The 17,797-nt window shown below is 40.4% G+C and overlaps 1 protein-coding gene across 11 annotated transcripts in view; it reads right to left on the reverse strand.

Annotated features, from left to right (window-relative positions):
• Kalrn (kalirin RhoGEF kinase) overlaps positions 1-17,797 on the reverse strand; it is a 733,834-nt gene that overhangs the window by 177,860 nt on the left and 538,177 nt on the right. For 4 of the 11 annotated variants that reach the window (XM_023702256.1, XM_023702255.1, XM_023702254.1 and 1 more), the window contains exon 34: positions 6,281-7,714. The exons of the other annotated variants lie outside the window; for them this stretch is intronic. In XM_023702256.1, coding sequence (XP_023558024.1) covers positions 7,652-7,714 — 63 coding nt within the window. In that variant the 3' untranslated portion in view covers positions 6,281-7,651. Of the gene's footprint in view, positions 1-6,280; positions 7,715-17,797 lie in introns of those variants that run through there. 11 annotated transcript variants of the gene reach the window in all.

A 17,797-nucleotide genomic window follows, 5' to 3' on the forward strand; every position in this document is an offset into this window, starting at 1 on the left:
TGCAGGGGTATCCCTCTTCAGGGACCTAGTCTATCCCTAAGGCTGCCTGTGTGGCCTGGCAGGACAGAGGCAGTGTCTAGGTCTTGATGATGGCCTGGCTTTGAGGCTTATACTCTATAGTTTTCCCATAAATTAGTGGTTGAACAGTTCTGTAAATACCAAGAAATAAAGCAACATGTCATAATCGAGAATACCAAATGGGAACACAGGGAGGGACTAAGAAGTACAAAGTTTCCTACTTTCATTGCTAACTTCCAGTTGGCCTTAGAGGAACACAATTATAAAAGTCTATTTTATCACTAACCTGTTCCTTTCAGGGCCAAATCACCCACACCAGTCTTCATGAATCTATGAGATACTAGAGTAATGTATAGAGTGCCATGCCGACACCATCTAAATTCTACTTCTACATGAACTACATTTAAACTCCACCCCACCCTTGTTCTTCCCTTTACTCTGGTGCTTCCATAGCCACCAGTCAGCAGAACACCCTCAATCTCCACCTTGTGCTTGGGTAGAAGGAAAATGAAAAGGTCATCACTGACAGGTATGAGGATCTTGGACATGCTTAAAAATAGAAGTAACATTCCTTATTCATCATTATCCCTGAAACTCAGACAAATACATACCAATGCCTTCCCCTAGCCCTATTTCTGATCCTCTGACTATAGTTATTTATGACCAGATCCACCCAGTCCATCCATGGGTTTGGCATGGATGGAAGATTATGCCACTAGTATTCTTGGAGATCATGAATATAAGACCTGATATATACTGATGCTGAGAAAATGCCCTCCAGAGCCAGGACAGCTTTGTAGAACTGGTGAAAACAGGATTTAAGAACAGATCTAAAAAACAAAACAAAACAAAACAAAACAAAACAAAACAACAAAAAACAGATCTAAGAACTGGCTACATATCTTCTTTGAACCCCTGACTTGAGATTCCATAAGTTACAAAACCCAAATCCAGGAAGAATGGTGTCAGATCCTGGGAAGCCCCTTGGAGCTGCTAGAGACACAAAGCTGTAACACATTCAGGTGGCCAATATAAGTAGAAGGAAGGTATGTTAGTGGCCATTGTCCTTTGCTTGTCTATACTTTTGGTTTTTTAAACTTGTCCTAAAGTATGGATTTGGAATTTGTCAAAAAGACTTAAAATCACTATTGCTGGCCTTTAATGCTTATGCTATACATATTTATTTTGGTACACACACACACACACACACACACATAGGCCCACACGTACTCCTACGTTGTTGGATCATGGTCTGAATCTCCTCTGATGCGTTCTGACACTGACCAAACTAGTTGAATCCTTTTCAATTCCACTCTCTTCTCAAAAGTCTATTTTCTTATAGGCTCAGTTCCTATGTTTCAGTTGGCACAAATTATGTCTTTTTAATAAATATTTTCATGCATATTGTGGAGTCTAAAACTCAGCAAACATGTTCACGTTGGATCTTTTATCAATATGGAATTTCTAATCACCTAAGATTTATTCAATTTTACATGGTCCACATCACTTCTCCACCTTTTGGCTAAGATCAAGTGTACATGGTCCACAGGTGAAGTATGAGTATATAGAGTAGATGTAGGATCCTAGGATTGTCCCCTTGTTTACTTTCTTGTGGACTACTGGTACATGCTTATCTCTGCATGGACCCAGAACTCTAGAATAGTGTTACTCATTCCATCTTTCTCTTCTCCATATTTTCTTTCAAAATGATGCCTATTTTATGTTGAAGCTTAACTAACTCATCAACCGGGGATTGAACTCAGGACCCTGTGCTTGCCAGGCAAGCACTTATTCTACTGAGCTATCTCCCTGGCCCCTAACTCATCAATTCTTTTGTGTGCAAAGCAAGTGCAAAAGATGAAAATGGGGAGCAGCTCCCATGGATTACAATTTATAGCTAGAATGCACCCGATTGTTGATTATTTCTGTGTGATTTAGAGAGTAACTATGTTATATGCTGTGTTCTTTGAGGACAGGATTATTTTTTACCCATTACCCAGGGCCTGGTGCATAGTGAGTGCTTAACATAAATTTATTGAATAACTGAGTGGTCCTAGTGGTAGTATTTGCAGAATATCAGTGGCTTGGGAGAGAGATGAGGGGCATTCTATACATCAAACTTCTAAAACCCTGGGCTCATAGATACTAAAAGACTTTATAGAGACTTGAGTTTGATCCCTGGTACTACATGCCTAGCTGGTCCCAGAACCCCAGAACCCCAGGTGGGCTGTGCCAGCTCTGACACCAGGCATGGTGGCATATGCCTGTAATCCCAGTGCTGGGGAGGCTGAGGCAGGAGGATCACTATGAGTCTAAACTGTATAGTGAGACCCTATATCAACAACAACCACAACCACAAACAAAAACAAAAAAACAAAACAAAACAAAACAAAACAGAGCTGGGGAGCTAGCTCAGCGGTCTAAGTGCCAGCCTGGCAAGCACAAGGACTATTTTTTTTTTTTTTTTGTATTTTAGTACAGGGTCTACAGGATTTCATTATGTAGATTGGACTCTTAGTGATCTGCCTGCGTTCAGCCTCCCAAGAGCTGGGATTACAAGTGCGTGCCACCACAACCAGTCTCAGTCGCCATCTCAGCATGCCCTGGGGGCGGGGCTGGCATGGCACACCAGGGATTAAACACCGGCTGCTGCATCTGCCTAAGCAGGCACTTTAATCCACTGAGCTATTTGGCAGGCCCAGGGTTTGATCCCTGGTACCACATGCTGTGCTGGCCCCAGAATCCTAGGCACACCATGCCGGCCACCAAAACCAGGCATGATAGTGCATGCCTGCAATCCCAGTGCTGGGGCATCTGAGCTGCATAGCAAGACCCTGTACCAAATAAATAAATGAATAAATAAGTTTAAAAAATAAAAAAAGAAAAAAAACTTAAGGGTGGCAGCTCCTTGTGATGCACAGGTTCACCATCAATAAGTCAACAGGAGACCTCACAGGGCAGTCTTGAGACAAACAATTTTATTCTTCATTTTCATTTTTTGTGGGAGAGAGGTTATATTTAAATACCCAAGAATGTGATTCCTCAGTGATTACACTGAGCAAAATCTACTCTCATATTGTTGTGTGTATTAGCGATACAGCAAACTTTCAATTAACTCCACTAATGGAATGGAAGCAATGGTATATATAATCAAAATGTCATTTCTATTCGGCTTTGGAAAGTATTATGTATGTTTTTTCCCTAGCAGGTTTGCTTTCATAATGAATAGTTCTGGCTTAGGCTAATAATAAAGTGAGTTGGCATTTTCTCTGTATAATACCTGGTGGGAGAAGAGGAGAAATGTGCTTATGGCAGAGGAAATCCATGCAGTTAATCACTAATGTGGGTAACCTACTTTCAGTAAGTGGGATTTTTGCACACAGCAGAAGGCAGACAGCTTCTACACATCCCAGATCTTAATGACCCAGGGTGGAAGGCCCAGGACTGTGCTATAACTGCCTCATGAAGAGTGTTAAGGGAGGAAGAATGCCACGCTGAGAGCAAGGCAACTGGGGTTCTTAGACTTGATGGCCCGCAGGAAGACATCTAACCTGTTTTCCACTTTTATCTGTAAAATGTAACCATGACACCTGCTCTGCATACCAAATATGCTAACTGGCTAGGAGGAGGTAGTGGGCAGAAGAACTTGTGGTATTAATACAGCTATGGAAATATACAAAAATGAAGGGTGTTTGTGCCTCCTTTTCTGAACATGTTCCTTGCCTTAAGTCCTCATTGTCTGGGGTCTTGGGCTGTGGCTTCTGAATCTTGCCTCATTAAATAGTTCAATTTTTTCAGGATTTTGCTGTGCAAGAATTACCATGTGGATAATGTCCATGTATCCTAATGAATAAGTACATCATTTCTCATGTCATAGTTTCATTTTAAGAGGAAGTTTCTAGCTATAGTGATTTAGTGATGCTCAAAGTATGGATTCTACCCTAGGAACATTAGTATTATCTGGGAATTTATAAGCAAAACAAATTTGTGTGTCCAGCCCAGACATAATGAAGCAGAAACTCTGGGGTGGGGCCCAACAATCTATGCTTTCTACGTAATGCCACTGTACACTCAAATTTGAGAATCACTGCTTTAGCCCACAGGAGAAAAGAGGAAATTAGGAACTGGGAACTGGGCCTTGCCAGAGAAGGTAGTTTGAAGAATATATATATTTCCCAATACCTCATTTTGTCAGGGAGATCTTTTTCTCAGCACACTAATTACAAATGTATCCCTACTTCCAGCCCACTCTACCTTCCTTTCTTGATTTTTCCTTATATCATTTATCACCTCTTAATATGCTATGCTATTTACTGTTACTATCTGTCTCTCCCAGGAATAATGTAGGATCCACAAAGGCTATGTTTTATGCATTGCTGTGTCTTTAGCTCTTAGAATTGTGTCTGGAAACTAGGATACACTCAATAAAGGTTGTTGAATTAATGAGTGAAGGAGTAACTGCTAGGTCTAGAAGATGAGGAAATATTAAGGTCAAAGCATGGAAGCACTTGTGCACCTCCTCAGTGGGCTGCATCCTTGCAGCATGGGAGAACTGCCTTTCTCTGTTGTGAGACCTGAGATAAGCCTGCCAACCTGGGTTTTGCAGAACAACCTCAGGAATTTAGTTCACTATATTGTTTATCACTTCAAAATCTACTGTTTTTTTTTTTTTTGTTGTTTGTTTGTTTGTTCTGCTTAGGAATGGGAATACTATTCTGATTGGCCTTTTGGCTAAGTTCAAGTGTACTATCTTGATAGACTGACATGTTCATATGGCTAGTTAGAGTTGGGAAAAAGTCTACACTTATGCAACAGAAAGTGTGACATAGTAGAGGAAAAGGTATTGTAAGAATAAAGATCATGAGTTCTGAGTTCTAGCTCTTTTTTGTGCTAATTTGCAATACGGTCTTATGCAAGCTGCTCGGGTAATAGTATTTCTAGGTCTCAGTTTCATCTCAGTGACTTCATGGTCTCTTTCAGTGGTTATTATATAACATTTCATGTGGGATTACAGCAGGAACTGTTTATTCACCTAATTCATAATGCCTAGCACTTGAAGGCTCTCTATAAATATTTGGTGAGTAAACAAATCCCTATGAAAACCAAACAATGACTGCAACCTTATCAGTCTGAGAGCTCTACATAATCAAATGCCAGGCATGTGAATATGTATTGCAAAGATTCTGCCCTGGAAGAGCTCTCCAATCACAAAGGAAAGAGCAGAATGCTGCTCTGTACCCCGAGGGCACAAGGAAGCTGGAGAGCTCACTGATGTGGACCATAGGGGAAGGTGTGCAAAGACAGCTGAGGGCGGACACCTGGGCCCTCAGCCCAGAGGTTTGCAAAAGCATGCATATGGGATGGCAGAACCGAATTTGAATCACATATCTGCTATTTTGCTAGCTGCCTAAGTTTGTTCAAGTTATTTCTCGTAGCTTTAACCTCTTCCTTTAGAAAATGAAGACAGTACTACCTGGCTCTCTGGATGGCTGTGAAATCAACAGGAGTATATAACATGCCTTCCTAGAATGTCATGTGAGAAAGGTGTTAAGGAAATGGAAGTTTCCTTTTTTGCTTCTGCCTTCCTTTCCCTTTTACAAAGCTTTTATGCCATGAGCTTTCTAACAGTGTCTCCTTTACCAAAGAATTGACCTTTGTTATTAGCTTATGAGAGTTCCCTAACTAGTCTTGTCTAAAGGGGTATAAGAATTGAGATAAAAAGTATATCTCAAAATATCCACCTTTGGAAATATACCAGTTTGCCTAGTGGGATTTGTAACTTGCTATATAGTCTGATAGCAAAAAGTACAATCTTGAAAGTAAGAATTAACTATCTATCATCATTTGAAGATTCTGAGAAAGTCACTGCACAGAATGAGTTCAAACTTGGCCAGTGTTTTTTTTGGCTGCCTTTGCCTATCCTTGCCCCTTGCTGCCTCCCTACTTCTCTGGCCAAATGAGTTATGCACCTGTTCATGTCCCCTTGACCACCTTCCACTCACATATTTATATATGATTGCTTTTATGCTGGAAAACAAATTCTGTTGCTAGGCAACCAGAAGACAAATCTTTGTGGTTGGTATGATCCTTATTAGTGGTTGCAGTTGCAGTGGTGCCGCCATCATGCCAGACACATGCTCAGTGCATCTGTCCCAAGCTTGACAGATCCTTCTGGAAAGTGGGATGGGGTAGATTCTTGGCAGAGAATTAGGGGCCTCAGCACTCAACAGAAAGTATTTATAAATCACTGTATATCAACAGCCTGCTTTAGAATCATTTTATTAGAACACATTCAAGAAAGTGACATATGGAAAAAAGACAGCAGCAATTCTCAGTCATGCAAATGCCCATGTTAAGGTTCTTCATTGAATTTATATTCAAGTACAAAGACAGTCCTTTCCTGAGCCAGGTGCGATTCCAGAGAATGACACTTTGCCTTGAGAGCATGTATCCTTCACAAAGTTCAGAACACTGAACAAGTCACATTCTCACAATAAGATTGTGAGATACATAAAAGTGTAAACTTTTAAGGGACCCTTTTCCCTGCCCTCCCCCATAACCCAGCCTGGGAAGTGAGCCCAACTTCAGGACCTCTTAGAAATAAGACTTTGTCTATTTTTTAGTGGGCCTTTAAAAAATGGGTAGAAAATGAGTTTACATATTAAGTGGAATCATCTTTGCCTCTTGTCTTGGTGTAGTGTTTGTGAAACTCTGTGTTCAGGAATGGGGTTCTCTCTTGGTGTTGTAGAAGTTGGAGGACTTTAAAAAATCTTTTATTATGAAAAACTGCAAACATATACAAAAGTGGAAAGAATGCTACAATGAACACCCATGTACCCATCAACTAGTTTGAACAATATGAACCAATATGTGGCCAGTCTGTTTTCATTTGTAATGTCTTATCATACTTCTGATTATCCCCAACTGGACAATTTGAACCAAACAGAGGCCAGAAAGAGCAGTTTTTGCATTTGAGTCCTCAAAAGAGTGAGGAGAGAGGAGAGCTGGGAAAATATGATCAACACCAGGGAGACTGAAGAAATGAAAAATGTATTGGATGAGTGGCTACTGCCAATGTTTTGGAAAGGCTAGAGTTGACCATCATCTTCTCTATCGTAAACCATCCCTTCTTCTTCCCTCTTTGTCATGATATGGGGACAGACAAGCTAGAGGAGAATGATGGTTGTGTCTAGTTTTGGGGCCGCTGTTGACAGAAATATTTAACCTGGAGAAGAACTAGAGAGAAAAATACATTCCTCTAGTTAACCTGCCCATTCATATTGTAGACTTCTAGGACAGCAAGGATCTGGGGGTACCTGGTGTTCACATTGTGAGCTGGAGAGTACACTGGGCCATGGGGCCTCTTATAGGCCCTTACTGCCCCACTGTTTTAGACTTTAGAGAGAACCTCAGATTGCACCCAGGAGAGAAGCAGAAAGACCTGAAGGGTGAGCCCATGGCCCAGGTGGGCATAGTTTGCTTGGAACATGTTGCCCTCTGAGCAAAGGCTGCACCCCACACCAGCCCTGCCAGAGCAGTCTCAAGAGAGGTGGGTGACTGGAGTCCTGGTGGGAGGTCCCAACGGCGCCACGGCTAACCCGGTGAGCTGCAGGGACAAGTCCCAGGTTGCGCGCTAAACGTAAGTGGAGAAAGGATCTCCAGGTCCCAGGTGCCACCGAGGAACAAGGTTGCCATCCTGTTAAGAAAAGGGCTGGGCTCTGTGATTTGCATATGACTTTGCAAAAATCTGCATGAGATCCCATAGCCCTTTATAGAAAACACAGTTAAAGCATCAGTGCACCCTACTGTATTTTCAGTTACCCAATGCACAGAGTGCAACCTGGAAAGTACACAATCACTCCTTTTGCAGAAGATATGGGGGAAGAAGAGTGTTCTAGAAGATACAGTTTGGTTTGAAGGTTCAGAAGAAGCCAACCAGGTCCAGGATCCATATGAGAATCACTGATTGGCTGCTTCTAACTTTCTCAGCACCCAAATCATATCCTGCAGCCTGTTACATCCCTGAGGACCAGTCCTACAGTGGCTTCCCAATGTCCCAGACATAGGCAGGAGCAGAGCCAGAAACAGTACAACTAGGGAGGCATTCAATAGAAGGTGACCCTTCTGTGTGAATGTTAGTACCTATATCATCTATATCATATACTCCATTATGTTTTTTTTTTCCTTAAGCTTGATTAAGTCTTGCCACAACATTCAACTGGGGGAATGAAACTGAGAAAAGTTCATCCATTTATGTAACAGATATTTGGCAGTAATGGACATGAAATTTTGATTTCAGGTGCTGCCAGGGATCATAAAAAATATGTAATATTTTTAAGACATGCGGTTGATTTGCTCAGACTGCCAGTCTAGCAGAGGGAGAGAGTACTGCGTGGGTGAATGAGCCAGAGGGGTAATCTATGTTAGAGACCCAGTTTCCATATCCCATTGTGGTTTACACCTTCTCTACTAGGCCTTCTGAAGGAATGAATCATTATTTTTTCTATGAAAAATGGTTCTTCAAAGAAAGTCAATTTCTAGGACCTTTGGACGAGTGAAATATTCTAAATGGAAATGGCTCTCAGCCAAGACAAAAGCTGAGGCTAAATCAGAGTATGATCTGACATTGCACTGGGACTCAGTTCTATGCTGTTAAAGGCTCCATCATACTGGCTATAGAGAGATGAAAAAATCAGTCTGAAACTCTCAGTAAAAACTTCATCCAGGCAAATGCTGTTCATTCATCTGAAAGAACATTTCAACATCAAGGTGAGAAGGTAGTCACCCTGAGCTTTCTAGGATGTACAGGATATATGACTCAGAAAGGAGAAGAGATTCTGAAGAAAGACAGGAGCTGTACACAGGGATGTGTGAACTAATTCATGACCAAGGGACCTGAGTGCCCACCAAACTCATTTCATCAGGGCAAAAGGGGCTCTAGAATTTTGAATCGTGTTTTCTTTTGTAAAATGTCACATTACCACAATCCAGGCAGGTGTCTTAAGTCGTTCTGATTAGGTTGTCCTTCCCACCATAATTCACTGTCATTCTTAAGTTATTTTATGTGCTATAAGGGCTATAGAATGGGACCTTTCAAATTTATAAATACTAAATTTGACATCCTGATATATACATACATACATACATACATACACACACATCTATATATGTGTTAGAATTCTAAGAGAGAAAAGTTTTAAAATAGTTTTCACTATTATTAATATCTAATCTTTATTATCATGTGTGTCAGGCAAAGTGTTGAGTGTGTACATACATGTGTCATTTCACACATTACAAGGTAGATAATATCATTGCCCTCATTTTGCAGATTGAGGTTTGACAAGGTCCTGCCCAGGATCATATAACTGGCAAGTGGAGGAAGGTAGGAGATCAGAATGGAATTTCGTTGGTCTGTTTTTAACCATGGTGCATGTTGTCTCATCTAAATCTGCCAAATGATGTTTGTACATTTGTATGATGACTGAGTGCAAAGATCTTAGAAAGCATCTCTAACATAAATGTATTATACCTGAGGGTCTAACTTGAAGTAATTTGGGCTATTTATTACATATGTTCATTTGTTTTATAGAAAGTTTCATATAGCCTTTTAAACCTCAAGTTGTGGTCTTGTCTGTACACTTGCAAATCTGATGATGGTTTGATGTATGAGACACCCAAGGAAAAATCCCATGTAAGCAAACTGAACACTTGTTCCCTAAGATGATAAGAAAACACATACATATTTACATAGGAAGCCCTCATCATATGTAGCTGCATTAGTGATCTAGAAGAGTAGTTAATATCATTGCATAGCTCTTAATATTAATAATGATAGCCATTCATGATCTCATTTTTAAAAACCTGGCCTAAGGCAAGGAAGGACTGGTAAAAAAAGCTCAGTTCAAATGTGAAAGAGACCACTGCATATTATTGAAATGCTAATGATCTTTCTTAATTAGAAAATTATTCTTAGCTTAGAGCTCACATATACATCCCATAGCCAGTCAATCACCCCATAACTTTGGCTTTCTGATTCCATAGGCGAGCATAAGGCCTGCAATCAGATTTTTGAAATATTTCCCTGGTAATTCTAAGAATTCCCTGGTTTGGAACCCTCAGTGCAAAAGTCTTTCCTAATCTCAACTACTCCAGCCCTGAAAAACCTGAGTTTGCAACATTTTGACTACATTTCATATCTTTAAGCACACACTGTCCAGAGCACTTCGTTTTGGTGTCTTCCATGAAGGGTAAGACTCAGGGCAATCACTTTACACAGCAGTGGCTTTTATTAGCCAAACCTCCCTAGGGTTCTTTCTTCTCTTCTCCTTCCCCCCCTTTTTTTTTCTTCCCACCACCCTACCTATGTTGAATTTCCCTTTCTCCCCTACATTCAGGTGTACACCTTCTTTACATGAACTTTTTACTTATATAACATAGGCCCCATTCTCATACTAGATTCTCATAAGAGCTTCCTGAACTATATTAAGATATTTTGCTGTCCCTGGGTAACCAGGAGACCCTACTATATATCCAATGCAATAAAAATAGCCATAAATGAGGAATATATTTATTATATGATCAATTTATACCATTTCTTGTTCCACAGAGAAATTCAGGCAGCTATTTTGCAACATATTTTTAAAAGAATCTTCAGTTGACTCTTTTCAATGTTTCACTTCGATGGATTAGGCATCCACCAAGGATGTACCTAAATTGCTACTCCCAGGACTAAAAAAAGGCATACTAAACAGCTTCTTCTAAATCTCAGACCATGCCACGCTCTATGATGTATAGAAGACAATGAGCAGCTGATACACACAATACACAGAACATAAGATGTTTTGGTTAGTAAATTCAGGTATATTTCATTTAGTTGTTTACAAGAGAGAAATGATAGTTTATACTATTTAGGCCAAAATGTTGCTTTGTATTTTTTTTCCTGAAGGCAAAATGTTGCCAGTCTGTTTGGCCAGTGGAAGACACTGTGCATAAGGGGACTTTCAAATACCTGGGTTCAAGCTTTAGTTCTGCTTTTTTATGACTGTAATGACCTTGGGTAAATTATTGAACCTCTCTTTGTGACATTTTCCTGTAAAATCTGTCATCTGCAAAATGAGGAGAATGATACTTACCTTGTAGAATTATTGTGAGCATAAGAGAGTAAGTCTGAAGTGTGAGCCTTGTGTCAGGTGCAGTGAGAAAGGCAGCTGTTGGATGGTGGTGTTCTGGATGGCTTTCTTGTGGGAAGCCTGTGTGTTTTTCTATACCTGCTCAATTAGGGTATGGACTTCCCAATGAAAGGACTGTATCTCTCCCTTTAGATGGGAAGGGGATTTGGTCCTTGGTGGACACCTTCTGTGTACTGTGTTCAATCATTAAACACAGGAAACAGTGCAGCTTGTGTATTAACTGGCTCACAGGAGCCTTTCTCCACCTCAAGTTTCAGACCAGATCCCAGACTGGTGATTCTATTCTATTCTTTTCTTTCTTCTTTTTCTTCTTTTTCTTCTTTTTTTTTTTTTTGTGGTATGGGGGATTGAACTCAGGACCTTATGCTTGCCAGGAAAGCACTTATTCTACTGAGCTATCTCCCCAGCCCAGATTGATGATTCTTGATGAAGCCATCAGAATTAAAACTGAGGTACACAGCTGTAGTACTGAATTGTGCTTAGAGAGAAGGCATCAACACCATGAAACATATTTCCAATCAGCTCTTTTCAAGTATTGGTTTTTGTGACTTATTTGTTCTGTCATGCATCCTATTGTGCCTAAAGGTCCCTTGGGATCTAGACATGTGTTTGCAACTCATGCGAATCCACTTCCTGTGAAGAGGGGATAAATAATGAGTGACTGGCTGAGCAGTGCAGTGAGGGTCAAGGAGGCCTCTGAGGGAGGGTGCAGAGCTGTGTCCATCTGTTAGGCTGGCGCCTCCATGACAGGCAAGACATTGTGACCCCAAGAACATCCCTTCACAAGGAAATAAGCCACAGCCAGAAATATTCACTCTTCCTGTATTCCCTCTTTCCATTCCTTCCTAGGTTTAGGGAACCCTCTGAGACAACTCTAAACTGGGCAGCGTGGGAGAGATAGCTTTGAAAGCATCTGTTTCATTTAACTTTTTGTTGTTGTTGTTCCTAGTTCAGAAAGACTGGTAATAGATTGTTCATCAGCAAGCTCCCCTCTACCCTTTAACTGTGGATGAAGAGGAGGGAAGGTTAAACAGAGGTCTTGAGCTTGTGACAGACTAACTGTTTTCTTTTCTTTTTTTTTTTTTTTGCGGAACTGGGGATTGAACTCAGATCTTTGTGCTTGCCAGGCAAGTGCTTATTCTACTGAGCCATCTCCCCGGCCCCGTAACTGTTTTCTATATAAAACCTTGCAATCTCATTGAACCCCTTAGTAGGGAACCCCTGTGCTTCTCACCAGGGTTCAATATCCTCCATGGAGTCAGGGAATCCTTCCTTCCAGAATCATGGGGAAAAACCAAACTGGAAACACAGTTCCTCTCACTCCCATGGCAAATCCTTCTGTGAAATTTCTTTGCAAACTTCAGAGTATGTTTATAGCATCCTCCCACCTTTTCCATATTTCTCTTAACAGCTGCATTCTGGAGGTAAGGGGAACCTTAAATTTATTAAACCCTCTCACTCTACCACCTGCCTGCTGGATTTTCCTTTTTTTCTTCCATATTCCAAGGCTCCTGACCTTCATAATCAAATACAGTTGCCACTTCCTCAGCTCACAACATTGGCCCTCTGCCAATCAGTTCAACTTACTCTTCAGTTTCGTACATCTCAAGGTACTGATGTGAAGCAGAACACCCTGTTTCCTTCCAGGAACCCTCGGGTCATGCAAAGTGTAGGTTTCACCCACCATTTACTAAACTCATGTCTTCCTGTCCTTTAAAAAATATTAGTTTTTTTTGGTTGTTAATAAAAAGAATGTATCTTACAGTAGAAATTTGGAAAATGCCATTGACCAGAAATAACCATAAATTATATTTGGTATGTTTCTTCCATACACACACACACACACATGCATATACACGTAGATGTGTACATACACACATAAGCACAGATACACATATATATTTCCCTTTTATCTTTAATAGCAAGATTAGTCTTTCATGTTGAGTGAGAAAAGTAATTTTAGCCTACTGGTCAGGTAAACCCTCTGCCTGTGCCAGCCAGTTCGAAATTTTAGAGATACCACTTATTAGTTTGTAACATCATGAGCTCAATGGCCAGGGAGAATCAGCCCTCTTCCCAAACCATACAGATGAGTACTTTTTTGAGAGTATCTGGGAAACCCATTTACAAACAAATTAACAAATATACACAAGTAGAAGACACACACATAAAACATGTCATTCGATTATTTTTTAGCACTTTCTGTGAATACCTAACATTATCTCTGTGAGCTACAGATAACACAAAGCATCAAGCATAAACTTTCTGGATGCAGCTGCTGAAACAAAAATTCAGCCATGAGAAACAATAATAAACTGGAAGAAGACACTGTCTCACGAAGTGCTCAGAGAATTCCAGAAATCATTCCAGTAAGGAAGAAGATGTATTCCACCAACATTCTTTCTGAGGCCACAATCATATCTATCAGAACAGGGAAACAATTTTGGGTAAAGAATGGGGCACTAGAGGTAGGTGGATAAAAGATATTATGAATTGAGAGATCATTATCTTACAGTGAAGATAATGTAATGTATCAGAAAACACATGTGACAAGAGAAATTTGCAAAGATAGCAAGGGACCCAAGGGAGCGGCGGTGCTTTCAGGAACAGAAGCTAAGAGGCAGGGTTCTCAGGAAGTACTAGGTCCTGGGAAATGTTACTGTGGTTTGAGAAACATGCTTTGCCTCCTGAAGCCCCAGGGGCAGACTTTGAATAACAACAGGAAGCCAGGCTGAGGGATGTGTGAACCCTGCAGTGCACCCATGCAAAGATACTTGGAGAGAGTACAGGATGAGGAAGAGCCATGGGCTTAGAGCAGCCTGGGGAGATGGTGCATGATGATAGGCTTAGTTTCAGTTTTTTTTTTTTTTTTAATGTATTTGACATAGGGTCTCACTATGCACCTTGGACTTGTAGTGATCCTCCTGTTTTCAACCTCCTCAGTGCTGGGATTACAGGCGTGCGCCACCATGCCCGGACTCCTTTGCTGGCTCAGTGTGCCTGGAGGTGGGGCTGGCACAGCACATGGGACCAGGGATCGAACCCTGATCCCTGCACTTGCCAAAGCAGGTGCTTAGTTCGCTGAGCTATCTCACTGGCCAACTTTCAGTTCTATTGAGCAGAGAGCAGTGCAGTTATGTCACAGAGAGCTGGATGGATGGTATCAGGTGCCAGGGAGAAGGGGTCAGAAGAGAGACTGCTCAGCTCATTGTTGAGAGTAGCTTTGTGCTACCAAACATGGCCAATACAATGTTAAACACACGTCTGCCTCAAATATGAATGCACATACTAGATTTCTAAGGAGAGAGGGGAAATACAGGTTTAAATAGGGTCAGTGGAACTAGGGGCATGTAGTCAGGTACAGAAGCATTGACTGTTTCCAGAAATGATGAAGGAGACGTGAATAAAGTTGGCAGTGGTGGGACAGATATGACCGGTCAAGGTCTCAGATAGGACAGAAGATAGAAGCGGGAGAAGGCAGGATGACTTGGGTGGGTCATATTTCTACCATTGTTTACTATTTTTCACATATTGTAGTTGACAGTAAGGATACCAATACCAGCATCACTAAGACACTATGTACCTGCTGGGAGACTCATAATTCAACATGTGAGAAAGACTCATAAAGAGACAAATAGCATAATTAGTTGAAATATATAAACTGCCAATATTCAATGATTTTGGAACCAAAAAAGTGTCAATTTTTTATGATTCAACCTAATGTGGAGCACTAAAGTGTGTATAACAGATGAGAATTTTGAAGATCACATGTTAGGAAGGAAAACTAGATAAAATATTTTTGGAGATGGTTTTAAATTTTACCATTTAAATAAAATGTACACCGAAGATTTTTAACTGACCAATGTGACACTGAATACTTTAGGAAGATGAATCTGGTATCAGCAGAAAAGAAAAAAGCAGAGGCTAAAACCACAGATTTCTGGGAGACTGTTTAGGGGCTGCAAAAATTTTTCTTTTTGAGACAATGTCTCACTATATGGTTCAGGCTGGCCTTGAACTAGTGACAGTCTTGGCTCAGGCTCCCAAGTGTTTGGGTTACAGGTGTGTGACACTATGCCTAGCTGTGCAGAAAGAATCTAAGCAAGGGTATTGAAAGCCTGCCTATAGGGTGAGACTCTGAGGGAGTCATTGTTAGTAGCTGGCAGTAAACAGGCATCAGAGAGGAAGCCAATAATCCATCCACAGAGACAAACTTGTATATCTGGGAAAATTATACTGCTTCTGTCCTCAGTAGGGAAGTTACAATGGGTTTCAAAGAAAATGAAAAAATTTTCTGATGCTGATACTGAGGGAAAAGCAACTGGAAACATCTAGTGGCAGTAATGTTCACTTTCTTGCCGTTTGGCTTTGTATCTGCTTGCTGGTTTTCTGTTTCTTTAGCAGAGTGCAGCATTCCTGTGGTTGAGACTGTTCTGTTTCATTCCTGAATTTCTATCATGGATAGTGCCTACCCACTGTAGGTACTCAGAGAAAGTGTAGAGAATGAGTGAATGTGGAAGTACCATTAAGAGTTGAGTCACTTCCGAGACGGAACCAGGAGATTTTTCCTATTCAGGCCAGAAGTGAAGATTACAAACTAGGTGAGTGAAGGAGCTAAAAGAAGAAGAATCAGAAGTTTAAGTGCACTTCTCATTGGGAGTGTGGGATAACATACATGTGCGGATGGCAGAGGTAAGTGGAAGTGTTTGCCAAGTGAGTGTGATAGGTTGAATATTGAAGGTAGGTGTGGGGCGAGCTGCAGAGTACCATGGGTAGGCTAACACCAGACTTACTGGATCCGCATAATGAGAACATAAAAGGACAGTGATATGTTAAGGTGAAAATGACAGTAACTCCACAACCATCATGCTAAAAAACCAAACCAAACAAATCAAAACCCCTCAGTTTTCCTTGGATGATATTCAATAAACTCTAAGTTCTTTAGATTGTGTTCAGCATCTGCCAAGATCGGACACAGCCAATCATTCATTTTCTATACCAGCCATATAATCCCTGAGCTTAAACCAGAAATACAACCTTTCATGTCCCGGACTTATCATATATTTCCCTTTCTTCTAGCTTCACTCTCACAGTCTGGAATGACCTTCTTTCCCATTCCCAACATCAATGATACCATGACAAATTCAACAGTCTGCTAATGTCCAATGATAAACTCTCTGATCCTCCCAAAGTAGAGACTTTGATTTTTTTAATTATACTTTGTCTCATTTTCTAGATTACTCTGACCTACAATTTCAAACACAAAGTAATGTGTTTATTTGTTCATTGTTCATTTGACATGTACTTATCAAGTACCTACTATGAGTCGGTGCTTTGCTAGCTTTGGTGATGTAAGTGAGCATATAAAGCAGAAATGTTTCTACCATAATCAACCGAAAGCTTGGTGGAGAAAGCAGTCACATAACCACAAGATATTTACACAATCACTGATGGTGACAAGCACAAGAAACACTGGTAGAGAACACTGGGAGAGATGAACTGGACTTTCAGGTCCTCTGTCAGCTCTAGCTTTCCTAGCTTTTCTGTGTCTTCACTTTCTGCCAATGGTTCAGCCTTTGTGACAGTAAGTGTGCCTACTAAAAACACCTTTTTTTCTCTTTGAATTCTCTTGTATACTCAGGAAGTAGAAGGCCAGGATTAAAAGGCTTGCATACAAAATTAAGACGAGAGATTTTGGAGCAGACATAGGTGTTTACTTTCATTATGCATACTTCTTCCCTAGGTCTTGCATATATTTGTCAGACAGCTAAGAGACAAACTCAATGTATTAATCAGCTTTTTCTAGCATATTTACTCCTGTTACATGTCACACAATGTATAGTGAAATGTAATGGACAAATATATTTTTTAGAAGTCAATTACTTATTCTTTATTAATACAGGGAAACTTGCATCATATATTAAGTCTTCATGTTCTGATATGGTTCTGTGGAAAGATAAATGGTGAACTATATTTTAAAATGCTAAATGTAAGTAATGTCTATAACTCACCAGTGTACTGACTTCAAAAAACAAGTTATATTATATGCCTATCAAGATGTCAAACAAAGAATGAAAAGACTATCCACAGGTCCTTGCCTATAATCCTAGCTATTTAAGAGGCTGTAGGAGGATTACAAGTTTGAGCCCAGCCTGGAGACCTAGTGAGAACTTGTCTCAAAATAAAGTAAAAAGGGTTGGAAATATAGCTCTGTGGGAGAGCACTTGCTTGCTTAGCATGTGTGAGGTCCTGGGTTCAAGTTCCAGTACCTCTTCAGAAGACTATCCTCAAAGAACATGTATAAATAAAGTACTAATATTCGGAATGTATGAACTCCTGACAATGAATTAAAAGGAAAACTCCAAATAACCCACTAGATACACGAGGAAAAGGTCTGGACAGGGGCGTTATTAAAAGAAAATCCAAAGGCCTAAAAAGTATACGAAAAGGTGTCCAATTCCAATAGTAACAAAAAAGATGCAAATTAAAACCAGAAGCAGGTATTACTACATACTCTCCAAGTCTGTCAAAATTTCAAAGTGTAACATATCAAGTACTGGAGAGGAGCAGAGAAGTGGAAATTTATATAT

Source organism: Octodon degus, unplaced genomic scaffold (genome assembly GCF_000260255.1).
Source record: "Octodon degus isolate 3935 unplaced genomic scaffold, OctDeg1.0 scaffold00147, whole genome shotgun sequence".
Lineage (NCBI taxonomy): Eukaryota > Metazoa > Chordata > Mammalia > Rodentia > Octodontidae > Octodon > Octodon degus.